Source organism: Pempheris klunzingeri, chromosome 12, assembly GCF_042242105.1.
Source record: "Pempheris klunzingeri isolate RE-2024b chromosome 12, fPemKlu1.hap1, whole genome shotgun sequence".
NCBI lineage: Eukaryota > Metazoa > Chordata > Actinopteri > Acropomatiformes > Pempheridae > Pempheris > Pempheris klunzingeri.
The window spans coordinates 12,715,713-12,740,838 of NC_092023.1; the positions used below are offsets into that span (position 1 = coordinate 12,715,713).

General features: G+C 41.6%; 1 protein-coding gene across 1 annotated transcript in view; it reads left to right on the forward strand.

Moving 5' to 3' along the window:
• The first annotated feature begins 13,982 nt into the window (after positions 1–13,982).
• The window catches only part of wdpcp (WD repeat containing planar cell polarity effector), a 59,491-nt gene continuing 48,347 nt past the window's right edge, over positions 13,983–25,126 (forward strand). Inside the window, exons 1-4 of the mRNA XM_070841201.1 lie at positions 13,983–14,070; positions 19,246–19,330; positions 22,907–22,946; positions 22,981–23,033. Of these exons, the coding sequence (XP_070697302.1) occupies positions 19,270–19,330; positions 22,907–22,946; positions 22,981–23,033 (154 nt within the window). The 5' untranslated portion in view covers positions 13,983–14,070; positions 19,246–19,269. The remainder of the gene's footprint in view (positions 14,071–19,245; positions 19,331–22,906; positions 22,947–22,980; positions 23,034–25,126) is intronic.

Here is a 25,126-nt window from a genome sequence, read left to right on the forward strand (position 1 = left end):
AGATTAAACAATGTCTGATGGAAATCAAATAATCATCATACCTACAACATTATCATAGTTTACATCTTTTTAATGTAATCAATTTCCTGTCAATAAAACACACATAAAAACATAGGGAGCCTTGGGCATTAAGTCGCAGGGCTGGTGTTTGGCAGGTGGCTCTGACCTCTGACATTTTGCATGGAGGTTTACAAAAGAGGAATTTCCTACATAGATCAATTCTAACTGACTAACACAAATGAAATGTATATCCACTATATAGAGTTGGCATTTAATTTACATGCATTTTGACTGAACTCAGTTAAAGAGTTGATGTTTTAAATCCACTGATAATACTAGAGCGCTAGACTCAGATATTCTCATGTCATGATAATATTTGCCTTTTTGTCCAACATCCTGCTGTCTTGTCTGTCAAACTGATGGCACAAAATGAACCTGAACCACCACCAATTCTCCATCCAAAGGCCAAAACTGCCCTCGCTTTTCATGTCTCCACCTGCCAGTGACAGGGGCTAACACGGGCGCTTCCCTTCTCAAAAGGATGTGTGTGTGAAAGCCTGATTCAGAGCTGTTTGAAGCAGCTGCCACAGCCTGGCAGTGTTCCTCTCAGCTCCAGTTACATTTTTACCCCTCTGTGTGGCATGTGCTTGTGTCTGTCATGGGTGTCAGTGTGGGACAAATAGGTGCTCACAGCTGTCTGCCTGCTGGCGTAGTGATGTATGATCACTCTGAGTATATTACATTGATCGGAAGGGCCTTGAAGTATGCTGTGGTCAACTTGTTTTGATGATCCAGTTTTTTGTTGAACTTTAATTGATAACCAACTAAACCAGCCCAGTGCCAAAGGGAAGAACAGTAGCCAAATTTTGCAGATATAGCTGGTCAACATGGTGGAGCATTTAGAATCTATATCTATAATAATCAATATCCCTCAGAAGTTGGTGAAGACCATTGCACAACTAAAAAGAAGAGTGAATATTGGACTTGTCAGGTGGCCAGAAACATGAAACGTGACTTTAAATGAATGATTATGGTGCCAAATTTCATTTTAGGTCAGGATCCATAATATGATAACTAAGACAATCTGCAGGGGTATTTTGGACAAAGCAGAAAATACTGTTTTAAGACTGAAAAAAGAGATTCATTTTATGTATTGATTGCTTTGTGTATTTCACTTTATCACTGTGAAATTGTGATCTCAAGTTTAAGTTAATGGAAAAGTTTTATATTCAAATACTAAAATTAAATTGCAGACCAAATGTGGGAACTCCTCAAAAGGTCGATCCAGACGTTTAAGAGTTTTCCGTCATAGAATATAGAAACGACGCCACTCGTCAGGAAGAGAATCATCTATGAGAGAACGAAGATTTAAAGAAACTCTGACCGTGAGGTTAAGCTTTTGTTAAAGCCATTTGACTGCATCACACTTTTTTCTTTTTTACTTTCTTATGATGTGCAGGACCAGTAAGCCTCGATCGCTCGTAGTACTTCTCTTTATGGCAACCATGACATTACAAGACAGACAACAATGAGACCTACCATATGTCAGCGACGCTATTTAACATATTAATAAAGTAATCAGAGTTTTTAGTAGATTCATTTGTCATTTGGATGATTCTGGATTCTGTGTATTTATTCTATTTCATGATGATGGTGTTTGCACTTTTGCTTGTTGCACGCAATTTGGAAACAGCCACACTTTTACGTTTTTAGCATTTGCAAGGCTTCGTCAGTACATGATAGCAAAGCAAATTATATGTAAGCTAGATTTCTATTGTTTTTAGATTGATACAAATGATCGCATTGCTAATACTGTAGCTGAGTTCGTGGTAAAATAGCCGTCCTCATTTTTCTCTGCCTCTGTGTTGATTGATTTCCTACTCCATCTATTCCAGCCTGGCTGTGTATCAATATAGTATTGATATCGATTTCATGAGATGCGACTGGATTATTGTATTGTAATATTTGGTTACTCAGTATCACTGTGGTGAGGCATTTGTGTTTATTCGTCACCTCTGTGACACAACTTTCTAAATGTATTCAAATGTTCTTACTGAGAGATGTGAACAGTGGAGTACTCTACATGTTTTGATTCTCTCTCAAAAATCTCTGGTATGTGAATATTGAATGAAAGCACCAATAGTCATCTCTCATATGTCGTCTTATTTTAGCAACTTATCACTGTATGAATTGAAGGCCGTTTTATATTTCTGAACTTCATATCTGGAATTGGGATCTACTGATTTTAAGGCAATGCTTTTTCTGTCAAAATAGTGTCTTTCACTGTGCTCTGGATCAGGTGCGGCTATGAACCATCAGCTATTAAATTACCGAAAATCCCCTGAAAAGTTTTTATTAAAATGACTTGTGACAGTTATGACTTCACATAAGCGCACATCTGAAAGAGTCTGTTGTTGCTGTAACTGTTATTTGACAAGTTAGACAATGTTTATTTTCTTCTCTGTTAGTCTCCACAGTCAGGTTGACATGAGGGGATTAGGCATACTTTGTCTTTGTAAAAAGGAAATCAGAATGAAACCAAAAACAGCAGCGGCACACATGATAATATCTGGTGCCAGTTTGCCATGCTGGCCTGATCCTCTGTGTGCGTGCTGTGAAAACAATCGGCATTGTGGGTGTTTTGTCCCACCCACTGGGCGAAACCTGGAGCCCCACAGAAGCGAGGGGAGTAGGCAGAGTTCACACATGCACAAACCACAAACACACACACACATGCGTTCACATGCATATACTTATACACATGGAGTGCGAACATGCTTAAAGCTCAGCAATGCCTGGATTTTACGCATGCACGTACATGTGCACACACACAGAGTACACTGTGACTCTCTGAGCTGTGAAAATCTTGATAAGTCCATGATGGCCTGAGCAGCAGCACGTCTCTCTCAGCGCCGCCTGTCTCTTCTGACCCCTCTCTCTGTTCATTGTCCACTCCATCTCCTCCTCCTCCTCTTTTGTTCCCTCGTCATTTCACCTTCCCTCATCTCCACCCTTTCTGTCCTCTCCTGCTTTATCTCCTCCTATTCTGCTCCTCCACTTCTCCCTCCAGAGTGCACCTGAGTGACCCCGTTACGTTGGCAGCCAGATAGCCAGCACACCCACCAGCCTCAATATCGCCCTTTTATCTGCCTTGCTAGACCAAATAGCCCTCACAGTGTACCAGCAGACATGGTGAGATAGCAGGTTGCACTCACACGAGCGCATCCACAAAAGTACATAAACAACACACAAACAGCAGATAATTACATCATCGTCACTGCTATCATCCATCATATGTAACTTCTGCATCATTGTACCATCACCCTGTTTACTTTGTGGCATATCTGTGTCGTGGTGTCATCTTGGATTAGCTGATGATGCTTTAGATCGAATGGAACAGAAGACTTTTGGTTCCTTTTTTACCTACACCGTAATGCAGACAGTTGCTGTGCTTAAAATGAACATGCATTGGCCTGTCCTGTCGTTTGCCATTATGTGCAGTAGCCATTAAAATCCACTAGGTGTCAGTGAAAGGCTGTAGTAACCACAGTTTTTCTTGGCCGTCACTTTGCACAGCAAACTGTTGTTGATAGATTTGTAGTGAAAACTCTCCAAAAACACTTGTTGCTGTAGCCATATTCTTGCTTTAAAAACTGGGATTACGACTAGAGGGTCATTTCAAATTCTCACCCTGAAATTTGGCAGCTCTGTGAAACGGAGTGATCTTGACACCCTTTTGCTTTGTTTAAAAAAAATTTTAAAAAAAAATGTAATAGTACAGTAAACACAAGAGTGGGCCGTTAAGCTTTTTGCAAGGCTAAACTCACTACTTTACACTGCCAAATTGTCTTGAAACCCGGAGCATGTTTTCCTCCAATATGGGAACAGTTTAAATCTCTGTAAATTTGCATGGTCAAATCCAAAAAGTATTTATCCAAGGCTTTAGTGGGAACATAAGCAGCAGAATTATCTGTCTGTGATGATTTCATGAAGCCACTATAATAATCCAAGCAAGCAAGCAAAGTATGTGTATATAGCACTTTTGAAAACAGAAGTTACAAAGTGCTCTACAGGGGGAAGTAAATGGGGGAAAAAGTGAGATGGAAGAGACGGAGAATACAATGTGTAAAACAAGGGAAACTAGGTGCAATAATGGAGCATGTTTGTGCTATTGAAAATCATTGGAAAAGAAATCACCTTGCACATATAGCCCAAACCTCTGTCTCCCCTTTTGAAGCGATTTCTAAGATGATTAGCATGACAGCCATCCAGCTGGGGAAATGGTAAACTGCAAAAAATGTTCTTCCTGCTTTCAAGAAGTTCATCTATCTTTGAGCCCATTATTAACGCAGCTTTGATGAGAACTCATTGAGCTTCAAATAACCTAATCTTTCTGGAACTGTCATGTCATGTGGAAACAGACTTCACACAAAATATGTATCCATGGTCGAACTGCCGTAAGTGTTATCCAAATTCTTACCCAGGTAGCTGAAAGATGTGGGCTTTTTTCACTTCTCTTTTGAACAAAGAAAATTCCTGTATGACCAAAGTTGCAGGTGATAACTCAACATCAATGATATATACCTTTTCAATGCCTCTCATTATCTGTGGAAATGTATTTTTCCGAGGCCCATTTGTGTCTTATACTAAGCAGAGCACATTTTCCAAATAACCCTTTGCCGAGCTGAGAATTAGATGCTTCTAGAAATAGCCTACAGATCCATTTGAGCTGTTGTTATTGTGTGGCTTTGGCATTTTTAGGACAAGGCCTGGAGGCGTACGAATGTTTCCAATGTGCCTTGATGTACCTACCACCTCTCTGAGTTTCTCTCTCACTGATTGTCAGTGATTGAAACCAGAGAAGGACTTTGTTTCTAGCCAAGTATTTGCTTGCGGTGAGGAGAAAAAAAACTACCGAGCCCTCAATCAGAAAGTACACAGACCTCTGCAAACACACCAACTAACTTCTTGGCACTGATGCAGAACTATTCAATTAAATCTCATAATATACACACACGGAGCCATCCTTGGAGGTATGTTTCCTCCTCTGAGCGAGCCTCAACCACTCTCTCTCTCCCTCTTTCTCCCGGAGGTGTTTGCATAGGGAAATGGTCCGTGAAATGGGTTTGATGGAATCAAACTCCATATTAAGACAAATACATATTTCATAGCAGTTGATGGACTGATTGATGGAGCTGTGTCTTAATTTCCTGCGTGCGTCACTGCCAAAGATCTTTATCAGAAACAGTAATATGAAGGATCATGGCTCGGCTTGTTTCAGAGAGGAGTTGTTCACCTGTCGTGGTGTGACTTTGAATGATTCTTGGTGAGAGTATCTAAGTGTTTTATGTATAAATAAGAGTGTTTTTTCTCTGTGAATGTGTTTGTGTCTTGATAGTAACCACAAGGGGTCACCAAATCGCCACAGGTTGATGTTGTGCATCTGTCCTAACTGAAAGCTCACTCTCCAGTTGCTCTGCTGCTGACAGTAACAAACACTTTTTAAAAACTCACTGAAGGATGACCAGAAATGCGGCAGCAACAGTGTCCTGGATCCACAGCCAGTTGATGTGGCAGCTAATGCGCATCAGAGAGGGTGGAAGGTGGTTCACATTTTTTATCAATGCAACTGTTGTTTTCGCATAACAACGCTGGCTGACAAACCCTCCCTGACCCACCCCACCTAGCCCACTCGCACCACCTTTCATTAACCTCAAAACCCAAATCCATCCAACTGGACCAGTGACGGCAACTCGCTGCCGATGCTGGCGGTCACACCCCTCTGCACAGCCATAATGGGCCTCTGCACAATTGGGGGCCACGTAACCGACAACATTCTGGGTCCTTCCAAGAGGCCGGTTGCCTGCAGGTTACCAGCAGCACTGCTTGTCCCTGTTTGTCTGCACTCACTAAAAGGAAAGAATGTTTTCCCCCACAACATGGCTGTGTGGGGATTAAGGCCCATTCTGAGTGGCCCCGGGTCGTGCAGCAGATGTTAGCCAGGATAGCGCTCGTTGCCGTGCCGACAGTGAGCCGCCGGGGTCGGCCCGCCTAGACGACGTTAAGCCTATGTACGTGTATGGGAGAGAAAGGGGTGGATGTGTGAGCCAGTGCAGGGCCTGTCATATGTTAAAAAGAACGGCGGTGGGAAATTTGTCACAGTGGTCGCACACTAATTCATCCTCACTGTCTCTGATCGTCATCACACACACACACACACACACTCATACATGGAAAGCTGAAGAGCTTCACATGGCTGGCCTCATGTTGGCATGTGTTTAAGTGTTTTCACACACTTATAGATCAGACTGAGATTTTAGGACATCAAACCAGGGCAGGGGAGCTGTTTAGGCCTAGACCCTTTAGAATCTGCTTGGTGAATGGACTGTATTACTAAAATATGTTTGTTAATGTCTGACTAGTCTTGTTTGTAGACAGATTCAGACTACATTAGGTACAAACACTCTGTAAAAACATATACTTGTGTGGTCGGATGTGCCTCAGTCCAGTCTGCAAGATGTGAGTTTTGTAATAACAACACATGAAGGCTTTTAAACCAGCAGTTGCGCATCCTCTGTCAAACTCACTTCCCCGTGTGAGAAATGACTTTTACCCTCCCAGATGATGCTTTAGAGTGATGTGTTGTTTTAACTGCTAAGCTCTCAAGTGCTTGTCACACAGAGGCTCTAATGAAGATTACCAAATCCACAGATGGCATTATGGGTAAAAGAGAGACGTGCAAGAGAGGACAAAAGGGTTGGATAATATTTTTAATTAGGTCAAATAGTAACTGCTACATGAATGTAATCTCCAACATTCAACTGTAACCGTTTACCTAAACGTGGTAAACTCTGTTTGAATTGTAAGGGGCAGGTAAGGTGGTATGGTCGTTTGATGTGAAAGACGAGCCTCTTCTCTTTACGTCAGACAGGTTTAACTGCAGGGTGAATGTGTTTAACATGGGGCCCGGCATAGGGCCCTGTGGTACTCGCAACCATCAGGCTCAATGGAAAGAGGATACGAGGTCTGACAAGACATGACTTGACCCAGCAGTAGAGGCAGAGCGCTGCTATTGTCCTGAATAAACAGCAGAAATCAGTGTCATAGAATTTCCCCTTTTGTGTCTATGTATGTGTCTCATGGGGTGCAGACCATGTCGTTAAAGCTCCACAATGACTGTACCCTCTTATTGAGAGTCTTGGGTCAGGATTTGACTGTTTTCATTAACGGCTAGGTGTTTAGGCTTTCTGACAGATGAAGAATAGCTAGATGTGAGTGTGCATACGTCCACAATTGTCTTATTTTGTGCCTCCATTCTTCTGATTTCAAACCTCAGCAGCAACTTGACTGACTCCTTAATGTATGTGACAAATAACCAGACTCCACAATTATAGGAAGAACTTTCCCCCAATGTGTCTGTGGACATTGAACAAGTACAAAAGCCAAACTTGATTACGTCAACTGTCTATAACCAAGAAGCTAGCAATCATCAGTTTTCTTTTTACAGTGTGTATACTCATATTGTATTTAGCAATTGGTTAAGCATCTAACGGTGTAGAGAGAGGAGAACTGCAAACATGGACAGTTTAGTCCTCAAAACAGCCAATATGTTCATCCGATCCTGTCTGTGCCCTCGAAAGACACAAAACCCTTACTTGTTCTCCTATTGTGACTGACTGCAATAAATCATGTCACTGAAATTCCTATAAATCTGAGAAAAATAAAAATTAAATGTACATGAGCATGAGGTAGAAGTGAATGGATATTTGTTTGTGGTGCTCACAGCACTGACTAACTGGCTGTTACTGACATAATTAGTCCATTAGTTGATTGTCTGTTTGACTGTTGGTCAAAGAAATTACAATTTTAAGACCTATTTAATTTAAAGTGAGGAATGGATTATGGCAACCATTAATGAAAATGATTGTCAGCTGCTGTTGTGTATAAATCCTATGATTGAGGTCATTGCAACCCCAACATAGAAACCAATGTGAGTTTGAAAACCCCACTGCCCAGACTAAAGATCATACTGCAGTGATGAAGAGTGATAGACAACTGCCAGGTAAAGGTAAGAAGAGCTGAGAGTCGACGCCAGAAAGGATTTTATTCCTACTTCTAGACAGGCGCGTACTGCAGCAGGGGGGGGAGGGAGATATGACACCAGCGTCCATCTCTGAGGTCACAGCAAAGAGAACAAACTTCTTGGTCCCGAGTGCCATTGACGTGCGACCACTCTGTGCCATGTCAACCTGTCAGGGAGAGAGAGGCAGAGGGAGGCACTGCCTGCTGAGAGGTGTCCAAGGTGTCATGGCCTCGTCTGGGAGGTGACAGACAGCGTGTGTGTGAGTGTGTGACGGGGAAATAAGACCGCTGAGAAGTCTAGGGGACGTTCGTCGTGACCTTTCGTTTTGCCAGGGTCCATCTCACTCTGTGCATCTGACAACAACTTTAAAGGACCCCGTCTTCCTGAGCTCCTGACAGCTGTGTGTGTTTATGTGTGGTTCTGTGTGTGCACGTGCGTGTGCCTCAAAGTGCATATGTGGTTGTGTACACCAATTGTGGAAAGCTTTAACTAAGCTGAATGTTTCTAGATGTTTGCAGAGATACAGACACATAATGCGCCTCAGCTGATGTCTTTACTAAATTATTACTAATGGTACAGTTTTTTTAAGATAACACGCTGGTAACACGCCTCATTGGTGCAGGTTATCCACCATAGCTATAGTGCTTCCAGATATGCTGGCAACTTCACTGAACACCACTGTCTTCATGGGTGGGAAGCCAATAAGGGATCATGCCACAATGTCTCAAGATCACTCACTGATTCTACTGTTGCTTCTAAGAATAAGACTTTCAACTGATCTGTACTTTTCTGTCAACAGGCCAAAACTATAATGACTTGATGCTACAGACAAGCATTGTTTGCATAGCAGACAACATTGCACTAGGTAACATTTTCCTTCATTGTGATAAACATGGACACTGCTGCAGTATACAATAAAAAATGCCAGCACACCAAATGTGCGGCTGAAAATAGTCCCCAACAAATTCACGATCTCTCTCTCTTGTTTGTATTGTATAAAATGACAGCCTTGTCCTTTAAATGATTTTGTCCCACATAAAATTGAACTTTTGAAGGTACAAATATTTGACAAACAAAACTGACTTGCAAGAAATGTTACAGTAGTGTAGCTTTTGTCCTCTAGGCACAATTAGGAGCAATTTTGCTCTACCCTTTCTGTGAATTTGTCAGATCTGTAGTCCTTAGAGGAAAAAAATAGTATATATGAAGAAAAATACAAGACAGTTTAAAAAAGAAATAATACTCCTAGAGTTTAAATGTATGTGCATGTATACTGTTGTGCTGTTTATGCATTGAGTGAGCAGTTGTATGTATGCAGACATGTTGGTTTTTGATTTTGTGTGTCTATGTGTCTGCACACAAATGGACATATTTCATCATTTGTGTTTGTTTGTGAGTCCACGTGTGTGTTTACCGTTTACATGTGTGTTTGTGGTCAGGAGGTGAGGGGCAAACAACAGGGCACCAAACAGCTTTAAGAGAAGAAAATCCAACAACATAAACAAAACCACGGTCAGTGTGACACGTGTCACCTTCGCTGTGACAGGGGACAGACACCGGAGAGGCACATAGTCCCCGAGAATCTCTTTGAAGTCGGCCAGCAATTGTGCTGCTGGTTTGGAAGTATTGTCTTTCCTGCCCTTGGGCGTTGCTGTAGGGCAGATGCACTCGGCTTTTAGAGAAACACTTGCCAGGATTAGGCCTATTAGCTGAACAGGGGTGAAAGACAACCGTTGCTGGTTTAGTGAAATCCTGTTGGAATGTGGAAATTTTGGATTGTTAAAACATTTAGTAGGCATGATTAGGCTAGAGGACTCCCCCTCTCTTGCTCTGTTAGGTCTTGATTAGGCAGAAGATTTGTTGGAAAAGACATTCCCCACCAAACACGTCTTCTTTTTCTCTGTCTTTCCCTGCCCCTCCTGTCTCAGTCATTACTGCTGCTGTGTTTGTGTTTCTGCTCCAGCCGTTGGGTAAATACCTCTGCTGAAGTAGGTTTTTTTTTCCCCTGCACTTCCCACCGTCCTCCCTCCATTACCTCCTCTAATGACGTTTACACATCTGCTTAGAAGAGCCTCCACTCGTCTCTCTGTCACCCTGTGTCCGTCTGTCTCTCCCTCTTTGTTGCACATGCACACACAAGCACACAGACACACTGAGGCCGCAACATGATGTTTGAGAATTACATTCTCCATTATTTGGGTACTGGATTGATTTCCTCATTTAAATTAACTAGTACAATTCAGAGGTGCATTACAATCACAAATTCAGAGTTTGGAGGAGCAACTGATTAGTCCATTGAGAAAATTAATTTGCAAATATTTTGATTATTGCTTAATTATTCAAGCACGAATGCCAAATTTAGTCTTTTCCAGCTTCTACAATATGATAATTTGATGCTTTTCCTTGTCATAAATGATAGTAAAATGAACTTAAAGATGAATTGTTGGGCTCTGGGAAGTCATAATGTGCATTTTCTGACTTTTTATAAACAAAACAATCAATTAATTGAGAAAATAATCTGCAGATTAATCAATGTTAAACTTATCAGTAGTTGCAGCCCTATGGACTTGTTTGTCCTGGAGTAGATTCTGTGTATTACAATAGTTATAATAATATAATTCTCCCTGTTTCCTTGTCTGATCACTTGTGTGTCTACTACTCTCTCATTTACTGCTTATTGTATGCTTTTCTTTCATTATGGGGCTAAAGGTCTCTCTTGCTCTGTTTCTCTGGACACCTGAACTTTTCAACTCCTCACCTCCACGCGCCCTCCAAACCTGGAATGGTACTTCAAGTGATCTACACACACACACACACACACACACACACGCTCAGACACACATGTTCACATATGGCACTCGATGAAGACACATGCCCAGCGGTCATGTCACTCTAGCTTCATTTTCCTACTGATTGACATGTCCTGTAAAACACCGAGATATACACACACATACACACACACACACACACACACACATATAGAGTGACTGTACCTGTCACCTCTTTTGAATAGTATTACCTTTACCTCATTTAGTTCTGCCTGTCTATCATCTCTATTCTTCTTCCACTGACAGCTGAATGGGCTCCTGTGGGACTTTTGTGTGTGTGTGTGTGTGTGTGTGTGTGTGTGTGTGTGTGGGGGAGGTTCGGCCTGCTGCCTGGCGCCACTTTGCCCACCCTCCACTCTCCTCCACCAAACCCTCTTTCTTGTAATGAGACAGTTGAGAAGATACACTGTAGTTTCCTCTGTGTGTGTGTGCACTGCCGCCAGGCCTCACAGCACTTTCACTCAGAAGAAAATAGTTTTCAGTCCGTCCCCTCTTTTTTTCTTCTCAGCGGGTCGAGTTCTGTAACACCTTCCAACAAAACCACCGTAGTGAGAGAGTGAGAGGCAGACCGACAGCCCCACTAGTGACCCCTAGAGGCTATAATATTTATTACACCCCAAACAGTGTAGTCAGTCTGGGTTTGTGCCCATTGTTGGCTGTTTTCCCCGGTTGGAGAGACAGTTGACAAATGAGAACTTGGTAAGTAGGATTAAGAATGGGAACGTCATCTTCCTACATAGCTATCTAACAAGACACAGAGGGTACAAGCTTAGTAATGTAATTATTTCTGTAAATATTGGTATAGCTAATGTAAAAACAGTATGTAACTGACAATTGATCACCACCAGTATCAAATATCGAATGTATTCTCTAGAAAAGTTGCACCCTTGGCTTACAGATTTTTCCATATACTTGTAAAGCTTGTTAAACTGTCATTAAAAGGAGAACAGTAATGTTAAGATTACCAAACTGCTCATTGATTAACAGTGTTTTATGGTCATTTTTATTGGCATTCTCTCAGAATCCTTAGCTAACACCAGAGGTGTAGAAGGAGAGATCTGTGGAAAAGATACTGTGTTAGGTGAAATGGATGAGTGCATGCTGGTGATCTGAAAAACACTGGAACATGGTAATTGTAGTTTGGCCCACTGATTTGTCCTTCTTACCAACCAGGCTAAGAATTGCAGTTGCAGCAGTGGTTGTGACAAAGCTCAGATAGGCAATTAAGATACTACAACCTGTAGCACCCAACAGCTCCAAATTCACACTCTTTCTCAGATCTGAACACACAGACATGATACACCTATATTTAGATCCAATTGGAACTTACAATTCTCAAGGATATTTCTATCTCTAACTCTCTAATGTCTCTAAAATCTGCTTAGAAAGCTGTGAAGGTCCTTTTATAAGCCCAGAATTTACCAAAGAATCATCAGTAATCCACTGATAGTTGTTTTTACATCCATGGATGCATTGCAAACAGGAGCTGTTAATAGCTCATTTGGAAAACTTTTAATCATCATGGGAACTATAGTAACAAAGCTACCCCCTAAATACAAGTAAGACAAGGTATTATGGTTCCTTGAATGAATGGGCATACTTATTAGCAGTGTATTAGAAGTGCCCATTATGTTTATGCTTAGGTTCTTTTCCTGAGAGTTTGCACAAGTCCCCTCTCTACTGCGCAGACATGCATCTTATCTGTTGTCTCAGTGGCCACAGCCCCCCCATGATGTACATTTTTAGAGCTTGTATTCTTTGTTTTATCAGGCTATTGAATCCTAATCATCTCACTTTTTCCTCAGAGACATGTTGTTTTCCAATTTTTGTCCACCTTTCTGTGCTCTGGTATGACACTGGAAGCTTGAAGACTTCTCCCCCTGGAATATACTGAAGATAAGAGCTTGTGGGAGTCTGTGCGTGGTTTCATATGAATGTAAATGTGCGTATGTGTACATTTCCTCAGGTATCACAAGGTTAAAAGATAGGAGAGTATGCATCATACTGTATATGGCTTTCCATGCATACGTATGTGCTTGTGTGCCGTGTGAGTACACATATCAGGAGTCTGAGAGATTGGAGTGTATGCGATGTAGCATGGACTTGACTGCCTGAGTGTCCTTACTGAATACATGAGTGCATGTGTTCATGTAGTCTGTGACTGAGACTCGGTAGGAACTCCAAGGCACCTCAGATTGGAAAATATGCACTCATACATTAACAATTACACACTGTTACCCACCTATCTCTCTCTGTGGATATACTGTCTGGTCGCTCTTTGTAAGTTCCTCATGTTTGCCAAGTTTCTTTCCGAGAGCCAAAACAAGACCAGGCAGTCGCTGAGAGAGAGCGTCTGCGAGAGATAAAGGTTGTAGGAGAAAACTCAGAAAATTTGAAACTTTGTCCTTTTTGAGAGAGATGAGACAAAAGAGTAAGAAACTACAAGAGAGAAAGAGAAAATCAGACACTGAAATACTGTCCTTTGAGAGAGACGAGACAAAGACGAGACAAAAAAATTGCCAGGAAAAAGTGACTTAAAGCTTGCAGACAGGGTCAGAAAGCTTAATGCATTTCTAATAGGAGGTACCGCAGAAAAACATGGGAGACAAGAAGAGAGAGAAAGAAGATAAAAGGCAAGGGACAAGTAGGCAGAGGGATGATAAGTGAAGGTACATGAGGAAAAAAGAAAAGGTAAAGGGAAGGAAAAACTGACAGACAAACCTACACAGAGTCAGTTAAGGGTGACTGTGTGTATATGTGTGTGTGTGTGTGTGTGAGAGAGAGATGTGTAATGAAGGTGTGTGTGTGTGTGTGTGTTAGGGGGAATGGGGAAAGGCTGTGATGGCCTTGTGTCAGTCACACTATGGCAGCTCTTTAACCCTGTAATTTACCACATCACTCTTCTCATAGTGATGGGACCACTGCGCCAAATGACAGCACTGCCTCTGGCGTGTGTGTGCGTGTGTGTGTGAAGAAGGATCCTCAAGATGTCAAACAAAATGTCTGTGAGCCTGCCTTCATTTCTTGCCTGTCTCTCTCTCTCTTGTTGCAAAGGAGCTCCAGATCTGGATCGAGGCCCCAGCAGACCCTTGGGTGATCGCCAAATTTTAACTCATTTGTTCGTGACGTCTCTTCTTTTGCAACATAATCTACATTACTGTAAGTACCTCAAAGTTATCTCAGTAAGAGAGTAACCTTGATCACTGGTCGATGATGCTTGAAACCTAGATACCCTCCTGACACAACAGGTTCTTCACCCATCCAGAAATAATAATAATAATGTTTAGTCCGGGGCACCTGGTAGAGCATAGTTCTAACTATAGTGCCCAAGTCCAGCCTGTGGCCCTTTTCTGCATGTCATCCCCTCTCTCTACCCCCCTTTCCTCTACTCTGTCCTATCTATTAAAGCATATAAATGCCCCAAAAAAATCTTTATAATGTTTAATCGAGCCCCATTTACTTTACAAGACTACAGAATATGAGGAAAGTTACCTAATATCACATGATTCAGAGCAACACCACCACAAAAAACGTATTTATGCTTGATAAGGGATTAATGGGAGTCCCATCATAGATACAGATGGCATGAGCTTTAATTTTACAGTTTAGCATTGGATTGATGGCACCCCCACAGCACTAAATGGTTGGTTGGTATGTGATTGGGCCATATTGTGCTTTTGTTATTATCATACGTTGCTTAATTTCTTTCTTGAGCTAGGTTATATAGAAGAATGGTGGGGAACACACGTACGTTTCCCTCACTATCAAATATCTCTACCAGCATTAGAAAACTTGTAGGAGAAAGCACAAGCAACCAATCACAGGTATTACGCCTCCCACAGGATCATCTTTTCTTTGCATTGCCAGAACAATTAATGTGTCACTGATTGTCCCTCCTGCCACACCGTACATTTTCGTCTCACCTTGGCCGAGGAGAGATTTCAGTAGGAAAGCTCAATTAGAGGTTTCAGTTGTCTTCATCCATCATCTCTCTAACTATGTCTACTTTTCCTCATCCTCACCGTCATCATCTCATCCATCTCTAAGTAAATAAATTTTTGAGAGGTCATTATATAGTTTTATTTTAAAGGTTCAATAAAAACATTTCCCTGAAAATGTCCATATTCAATATACCAATAAATGATGCACTTCTGATGATACTGCTTTCCTTAAATATAGTTTTGGCGACGAAGCAAACACAATTTTTGCCTTGTTTTTGTTTTTGCGACTTATAAGAGTCAACAAGTGATAGTTCTTTCAGACAGGACTATTTATGGTCAGTTTTTAAGAAAAAATTCCAGAGAAAATACTACTCTTAATTTAATCTAGAAAATCAAATGTATAGATTTTAATCTGGTGATATTAGTCAGTGTTATTATACTATATAATGTAGAAAGGTCAGGACATGTCATTCCTCCACATCCTGCAGAGAAATGACATATTAGAGAGGCCATCAGTCAGATTCAAACTAGGTACATTGTTTGTGCCAAATATCCACTTGGATGTATACCCTCAGAGCGTATAGAACAATAGCTCAATGTTAGGTTCTGTTAGCTTAAATAAATGTCTGTTTGAGTAGTGGCTGTTGAGAGCAAGGAAGGGTGAGAGATGGGACAGGACTGTGATCCAGATATCTTAGAAAGACCTCCATTGTTTCTCTCTCTCACTCTGAGAAAACCCGTCTCAAATAAATATTTACTTAAAGTTCTGTCTTTGACTTTCTCTTTATATCTCTGGCACACACACATCCAAGCACACTCATTCAAAGACACTTTCTGTTGCTCTTGTTCCTCTTTCCACACACACACACACACACACACACACACACACACGCGCATACACACAGACACTCTCATACTCAGTAAGCACCCAGAGGGGACAGTGAAAGAAGAGCAGAGAAAGAGATGCAGAGAGCAGACAAGGTCGTAGTTCCTGTGGACTGTCTTTGAAAGAGGAGTCGCATGTTTTCCCTCCCCTCCTTTGATGTTAAAGCAGCCTCTTTACTAGTGTAAAGACAGGGTACAATAACCTAGACCCCCCCCCACCCCTCACACAGCCCTCTGTACACTTGCTGTGCAACCCCACAAAGCTCTGCGGGAGGACAGGTAACCCACGGCAACCCCAGCCAGATATCAGAATGAGTGTGGCAGCTGTCCAGGACCTGTACAGCATGCATGTGTGTGTGAGTGTGTGTGTGCATGAAACTTTTTTGAGTGCAATAGCTGTACCATTTACCCAAATACCTATTTTATATACTACTGTCCTCAAATTATCATCATGGAGCCAAGCTCTTCATATGATTATTTTTTTTCTTCTTTTTTTAAAGTGGACCATTGTGATGATGTATGCACATGCTACCATATGAGTGTGAGGAGCAAGAAATTGGTTCATCTTCATTGTTTCAAAAGCAAATTTATAAAAACAAGATTGTTGATCTGATGGTCACCCACAAAAATGAGAAATATGAGACACATATATACAGTAACCTCATACTTTGTGCCAAAAACAATTTTAATATTCAGTACTGTCAGTACTGATACACTGACAGACCAAAATAACTAAAATCAGCCTCACCAGATGTGCATTTTATTTTAGTTACTTAACAGTTTGATTCCCTAGAAGTGCAATTCTGACTTGTTCACAATCTACAATCCAATTGGATGTCACAGGTCATCATGAGGTGATTCTTTTTAAGCACATTTTTCTATTCCACCAATGTTAATGCAAGTAGTCAAGTGATATGTTTGCCTTTTGTGTGTTTGTGTAAAGAGACTGGAGAGGCAAGTCATTAGACAAACAAAGCTGTTGCTTAGAGGACTGACAGCATAGAAGAATGACAGCCACTGTAAATGGGCTGATCTTCAGAACCTGAACAAACCCTCTCTCTGTCCTTTGTTAGTGCCTCTCTTGCTCTCTGTATTTCCTGTATTAAGACTTATGTGGCCTCAGGTCTCATGGACCCACATGTCATTTTTGTCCCGCACACCCTCACTCAATTTGCTCACATTTTCTATATCTGTGTCAGCCCCCTTGTTTCCTCTATTTTGCCATAAATTCCCTGAGACCTCAACAGCTGGCAGAACAAGGTCTCAAGAACTCTTAGGTTAGCCAGACTGGCAATAACTAAATGAAAGCAGTCTGAAATGAGGTTTCCCCTCCAAAAGGGCTGACTTCCTCTAAAAAAGCTGGTTAGGAGAGGATAAAAGAATCCTCTTATGTCAGTAAACTCGTTACGCTGTTGCTGCCATGCCATGCTAGCCCCAGCGTTTCCATGGCACCCGGTGTTATCTATGTGTATTTTTGTTGGGACATGTAGTTTTGGGGGTTGAGTGGCAAAATTAGATTTTTTTCTTCTCTCCCACACCAGGAGGTGCAAGAGGGGAAAGATAAGAGACTGTCCCCTCTCAGCGTTAACGAGAGAAAATAAGAGGGAGAGGATGGAGAGATCCAGAGCATTAGCTGCACAGATAGAGAAATAAATGTTGGATGCAGCACCACTGCTACACCTTCACTATGCTATACAAAGAGTCTGCACTGGCCTGTAATTTACACCGAGTCTTGAACACTTGAATGTCCAAGAGTCTGTCGCTCCATAATGTTCTGAGAAGCTTATATTCTTTGTTCAACGTGGCAGACACTTGGCGTCAGACAATGAAGAAACATTGGTTAAAGATTAGTTTGGTTTTTGGGAAATATACTTCTATCCTGTTTTCCCAGAAAACGTAATGGAAATACCAGGAGTGGCTTCTTGGAAAGATTGGTGGCAAGGCTGGACGGCAGCCCAGTATCCAGTTCTTATGACATATCCATGGATCAAATATATGGGATCTAAGACATGCTAGGTTAATCGTGACTGTCATTACAACTTCAGATTGCATGTAGGGACATAAAAAGTCCAGCTTAGTACAAGTGATAACGCCATTCCTCCCAAAAACAGACTACTATCAAGATTGAACTTTAGAGAACTCCCTTAGACCAACAGACATTTTCATATGGAATGGTATTAATAGTTCTAACATAAACATTAGTAACATCATCAGTAATCTTAGTTTTACCGTTAATTCAACAGTAGTGGTAGTCTATTGAAAGGACATGCCATTTTTACACACTATTTTTCAACTATTTTTTAAATCAGTTGTTATACTGAAGAAGGCACACAGATGTGTTAAATTGCTGTGTTAATGTACTGATGGTAGTATAACACTTGTAATATTTGCACTGAAAGTAGTTGCAGTGGTTCTATTTTAAGTAGTAGGATTACAGAGCAGTGAAACGTAATGCTTGTTTCAATAACAGTTGTAATTGTAGTGATGCTGGAAATGGCTGTAGCACTGATCAATAGTTGTAAGAGTAACAGCAGCAATAGTCAATGTGATTGTTATTTTATTTATTCCACAGTAGGGAGTTCTTTTATATCACTGAAACATCATAAGTGATACAATACACAGTCAGGACGAAATACAATTACAACGTACAGTAACAAACCACCAATACTCCAGGACAAACCCCAGAGAGAGGACCGGAATAAAGAGACAGATTAACCCTCTAGCAAGTGTAGAGAAGTGACTGGAGAATAAAGTCTGTAATAAAGAGGGAGGGGTAGCCCCAGCACCTGTCACAGACTCGTCCTGTGTTCATTATCTGATGTGTGGAATGCTGCCTGCTTTGTCTTACTGTCAGCTGCAAAGTGTGTGTCCATCACTGCTCACCTGTGATGTGTGAGTGAAGGTACGAGTGTTGCCGCCCGTGACCTTACCTCAGTGTCAGTCTGAGTTCATGTGCATCTCTGTCTGTCTTTCTGTTACATTGTTTTCAATTAGCTTTTTTGGTCAAAATGTGCATTCATGCCTGTATGTAACCCAATGCTATTATTCCACCTTACTAGTAATACAGGTATAACAGGTACAGGAAGTGGAGCTGCAGAAGAGTATAATGTTGCAGTATTTCTTTGATAAGGAAAGCCTGCAACTGCTACAATTACTAACTACTTAAAATCCATCACTACACATTACAGCAATGTTTCTTCACTTACCTTTGCGTTTACATTATGTGGTTGTTTGATGATGTTTTGCACTAATACACTGCCTTATCTTACTTAATCAACTGTGCCACACTCTTAACTTAGAGAAAAATGACATTCTGCCAGCATAGATACATGGTCAGGCGCTATGTGAGCGTGTGTGCCTACACGCATGCTTTGTTTGACCCTTAGGCCTATTCATGTCAATCTATTATGTTGTCTCGTCAAGATATGCATCTGCGGTTGTGTTTGGTCTGCCCCGTCTCTTTCTCCTTCTTTCATTTGTTCTTTCTCTCACTTGTCCCTCTCTGCAGACTCGGGTTACACTCCTCCATCAGATGGCGTTCTGCCTGGCTGAACTGCACTTGTGGTCCACCAAGAGCTCACTCCAAGTCAAAGGTAGCACTTATCGTCGTGTTCAATCTCCCACTCTCTCAATAAATCTCTCCCTGTCTACTTTCTCTTTTCCCCCTCACTCGGTCTTGCTCTGGCTCTTTCTGTCATCACACACTTTGTTTTCACACCTTGTCCCCACCTTACCTATATCTGCTTTAACAATCTGACCCTCAGTCAACACCAATTCTCACTCTGTCTGTTTTCACTTTATTCTTGCTCTGACATGACTTGCGCTGACATTCTTTATATTATTTCTGCAACATTAAACTGTATTCGTGCATTGTTTAAATTCGGTTAGGATGACCACAAGCAACTCAGGAGACCGGTGAAGCATCTGTGCGTCCTGGTCAAATTAATTAAGAGATGCCACCATTTGGCTTTTGCTGGCAACCAAAAATTGTTGTTTAGTCTATTAGTGAGATACCTTTCCCACTATAAGTTTACAAGTTTCCCAATACGGATGTCATGTTTGATTCACTTGTGACATTCAGACATTCAGCTTATGATGTCAACATGAATGTACATGTACATAATTACATGCACACTAATTTGCAAGTGCACAGGGATCAGTTCTGTGAAGTCAGCTGTACATCACCACCTACATCACCGTCATTCATACACGGAGAGACATTAACAGCGGATAAATGCTGCTTTGTGAGGCTCAGTGGGAGGAATGGGCGATATGACCTAAAATTATCAAGATGTTTTTCACTTTTTAGTCGGTGCTGGTATAAAATCACAGTTTTGGCAGGAGTAGCCTATTCTGTCCCCTGTCCCTGGAGTATGGTCACAGCATCACACCTGTTCCACAACACTGGAACAGGACCCTACCGCACTTCCAAGGAGTGCACCCACACATGTCCAGGCCGTGAGACGCATTAGCACAAACGGAGCAGGGAAGTGGGGACGGAGGTGACAAGAGGCTCAGGTGAAGACAAGACGTCACACCTCAAGTAACGCCCTCGGAGAGTTACGCAGTTTTGAAGAGACTGAAATGTCTTGTGTTTTAGAGTTATTGATGATTTATCACTGTGATGACACTATTGCAAAATCGATGTGATGGCACAACAGCGCACCGGTGATGACCATGACACCAGTGTACTCCCCACTACCACGAGTGGGCGTGGTGTAAGTTTAACTTTTCTGGCAGTTTTTGTACGTTTTCCTGCTCGCCACCTATCAGTCCATCGCTTATGTTTGACAGAAATGCTCTGTTTCTCCATTTTCTTGTTTTTTTTCCTCCCTTCCATTCTGTCTTGTCTTTCACAGTCTGCTGAGCTCTAGACGAAGATAGTGTCTCTCAGAGGCTGTCTGTGGTGTCTGTGTGTGCGTGTGTGTGTGTCTTTATGTGTATACACAAAGCTACGATCCTAGGTGATGGTGACATATCCTTATTTGTTTGTTTTTTTCCTGCTGTGTGTGTCTTCTGCTATCTTGGAAAAATGTGGATGGATACATCTGAGCGAAGAGGCCTGGTCGCTGAGGTGTGACGCTTCCTATCACCTCCACCTTACATCATATACATTCACCTCCAAAACAAAAATAAAGATTCATGAAGCATCCACTATATAATGCTGTGATATATAACGCTTCACATGGGTTCCTTTGTTCTTGTGGACCAAATTTGGGGAAAAAAAGGAAATCCTCCGAAGTAAAAATATTTTGTCTTTACTTCCACAAGAGACTAATTTAGGCAGCAAGGTAAAGTCAAAATACTCTAAATATGTTATATACTTAAACTTCTCAGGTGTCTGTGCAAAGACTCCTGTGTGCTAACTACCATCTACTGTAGGTAATACTCAGACAATGAATAAGTTACCTCATACAACCCCCACTTCAAAAGCCCAGACAGTCCCTTTAAATCTGAGTGTGAAGGTCCCATATTATGCTCATTTTCAAGTTCATACCAGTTTTTTATTTTTTACTTATTTATTTGGAGGTCCTTCTAGAATAGGTTTACGGGGGCATTATCTTTCTCATACCTCAGCTGCTGCAGCTGCGTTAGTGAGGAAAAAACATTGGTGGACAGTAAGGAGGACCTGCTGAAGGGCCAGAGGAGGTCATGTTCAGCAGATCTCCTTATGACATCACAAAGGGAGCCAAATCTAAAGGGCATGTTTTCACACACATTTACTGAAAGATAAAACGGGAGAAAAAGGAGAGAGGATGGTTTTCTCTTAGTTTGAGGGTCTCTAGGAACATGGGAGACACATTTATGTTGAAAAGATATTAAAAAGCATATTTTTAATGATACAGGACCTTTTACAAACCAACAATGGTTCAATATTCAACTTACACACGTATAGTGAAATTATTATTGAAAGCAGATCTTTATATGTCATAATACATGTCTAGAGGGCACCTTTTTTCAGTCCATAAAATCCCAGTCCCAGAAATCTAGTTTGGTCTGATATCATACACACTGAAACACCATGCAAATGCCTGTAGCCTCACTTTGAACAGCATGCTTTAAATAAAATTTGTGATGTGCTGCAGTTGCCCTCCTACACATTCAGCAGACAAAGAGCAACATGAGCATCCCATTGTAGTCATGTTTCTAACCTGCTGATGAGTGTAGGTCGGGGTTTGGTCCACAAACACCCGAGAAAGACATGGGTCTAACTTGTTAGATACTCAGCTGTCTTTGCCAGCCTCTTGTTACCTGACCTCTCATTTTTTGTAGTTACAGCATGCTGATAACGGCCTCATATGGTTATAGGAGGATGTGGGCCAGATAATCAAAACAATGAGCAAAGTGGTCATATGCATATAACTGTTTTATGCAGGTTTAAGTGTTTTCATACAAATGGTTTAAGGACACCTCAGTTATTGTTTAATGGGAAAAAGTATCACATTGGTGTTGGCAGATACTCAAGGTTATAGTATCACTATCCCTGTCAGAAATGAGAAAGTCACATCAAGCCATTACTGATAGTGTTCTGTTTGTGTTTGTCTGTGTGTCTGCCATCAGCTCTCCTGTTGTATTAGTGTGACCTGGCCTCAGGAGCAGCAGCAGCAGCAGCAGCGGCAGCAACAGCAACAGTAGTGTAGCGATAAAGAAACGATGTGTTGTGCGAATCTGAGTCTAGCTGCTTATGGTTTTGGGCCTGCAGGAATAACACAAAAAAGGCTCAGCTCAGCAGTTTGTGTGTGTATGTGTGTGTTGTTTGTGTGTGTGTGTGTGTGTGTGTGTGTTGTTTGTGTGTGTGTGTGTGTATGTATGTATCTATCAGTATGTGGGTTTATTGCCTGCTATTTGTATGTTGATCATATGTATTCGTAGCTGCCTGCTGAGTCTGTGTGTCTACTTTTAAGTGTATATGTTGCATGTGTTAAATCAGTCTGTCCCTCAGGTGGGATGGGTTAAGGCACACTCCTGTCTTTATTAATACCCCTCTGCCCCCCACCCCAGTTGGACTCGGACCCCCCCTACCCTCCCACCTCCTCTTCCTCCTCCCTCACAGGGCCTTATCTCAGCTCAAACCGTGGTGCTGGCAGACAGGACAGGCCACTGGCTGATAGCGATTGTTTATCCCACGGTGCGAAATTGCTGATCTGTCTTCTGCTTTTCCCTGACAGCTAGATGTTCATCTCTCTCTCTCTCTCTCTCTCTCTCTCTCTCTCTCTCCCTCTCCCTCTCTGTCTCTCTCTTGCCCCACAGATACAGATATTGGCACCTATCAGTACTACGATAAAGGAGAGCCAGGTAAATAGTGTTTATATTGGATGCCTGTTTGTGTTTAAGATAAGCTGCATTTGTCTTGTTTTTGGAATGTATGTGATTTCCTTATATATGAAGAAGGGCTTTTTGTTGCCTCCCACACTCCCATAAGCTGTAACACACACACACAGACACACAAATTATTGGTCCTGCGTGTTTCAGTGCCTTGCACCCGTTTGCCACACATACACTTGTCCACACAGTGGCTATTAGTATGTACGGTTTACACCCTAAACCCTTATATACACATGCACATACCAGGCACACTCACACACAGGTTATTAGGCCTCTCTGGTTCTATCTCTTACACTCCCTGTGTTCCTGTTGACCCGGGGTCCTGCCACACAGCGATAGGGAAACTAAACTGTTGACTTTCTCCTAGATCACATAGCAAGAGGCCCCATGTAGTTCAGCCTCATATTGCCTCAGGCCAGGATGCTTCCCTCACCATGAGGAAGCGCTCAAATCGCTCCCCCACAGCCCTAGCAGAGCAGTCTCTTCCTTCGCTTTTCTCTTTTCTTTGGTGTGTATTCATTATTTCATGAAAAGGATGTATCTTGTTTTTAAAAATGACATTGGGTGGCCGTGGAGCGCTCCTACGTAGTTTGTTTTCATCTGAATGTCGAGTCTTAGGAGAAAGAAAGTCAACTGTTTTTCACAATTTAGTTAGTATATTTTGCAAATGCAAATAGTGTTAAATTAATATTTTAGACTACAAGTGTGCACCGTTTAGTATGTAGAGTCCAGTATATGCTTCAGACCAGTGTGACTGAATTCACATGCCAGGAGACTTAACCTGTTGCAGCACCACAGGAAGAACTATATGCCTTCATGTATTTGACCCTTCTGCTATGCTAAACGATGACTTACTTGATAATATTCTTAAAAATATGCATTAGAGTTTAAAATGCTGCTACTTTTCCTTTGGAAAATGTTTTGACTCCATCCTTAGCAAGGGATGCCACGTGTATTTCTGCCATATCTATGTTTTAAAAAAATGTTTTCAGTTTTCATCATAAAGTAATTTTACATTTTTGGTTTTTCACCTTATTTTGATAACATTTATTTAAACCTTCTTAATTTTTTCTTTTTTTCACCATAAGCTGTAAACACAACATTGGATATTAACCCCTTATTAAGTTAATATGTGGAACAGCAAACAGTTGCTCATTTACCCATCCAGCAGACACAGAGCAACATTATCTGTCATTTGGAGTCCTGTTTGTGTCTACCTGACCAATGTACAGCCAATATTTACTCTCTTTTAGCTCTGTTTCAGTCTCCGCCACCTCTTGAGACAAATATCTGTCTCCTTAGCAGCTAAATGGTCCACTATGTTCACTAGCTAGTCGCCAACTATCTGTCTGCTACCCTTAACACAGCGCACGGGAGCGCTGAGAGTGAATCAAAAGTAAAGTTGTGGGCCATAAAGCCAAAGCAATGAGCTCAAAAAAGGTAAAACACTCTGTAGAGCTGAGGGGAACAGCAGAGTCGGGCGATAATTCTCTGTGGGTTCGATTGTCATTTGATCCATTGATACTATGAAATATTGGTTAGAGCAGCTGTCAGTTATCATTAATTTCAGTGAGAGTGCATTTTGCAACATGATGGATCAACCAAAGTACATAAACCCTCTCTCACCTTTCTTTCTCTCTATTAAAGACATACAGTTAATATCTCTTTCTTTTCCCTGCTTTCCTCCTTCAATCATTCTTTCTCATTCTCACCATTGGCAGGTTTTTCCATTTGTTACTGTGCCCTTCTCAGATGTTTCTGCCTCTCTCATCGATTTCCTTCTCTTTGTCTCAGTTTTTTTCTCTCACCATGTATATTTTGTTCTTTCCCATTTTGTGTACACTGAGTCTTCCTGTCTCTTCCTCTCTCCCTCTCATCACAGCCTTCTCTCCCTTCTCTCTCATCTGAGTAGCTGCCTTCTCTTTCATTCCAATCTTCAGTGGAGAGACGATGCTCTCGCTCCAAATCCTTTCATTTGGAGGATTACTAAAGTGTGGCTTGATATCAGAGTGGGGGGAGGAAAGGGGGAGGACGACGACGAGGGGAGAAATGGAGTAGGGGAG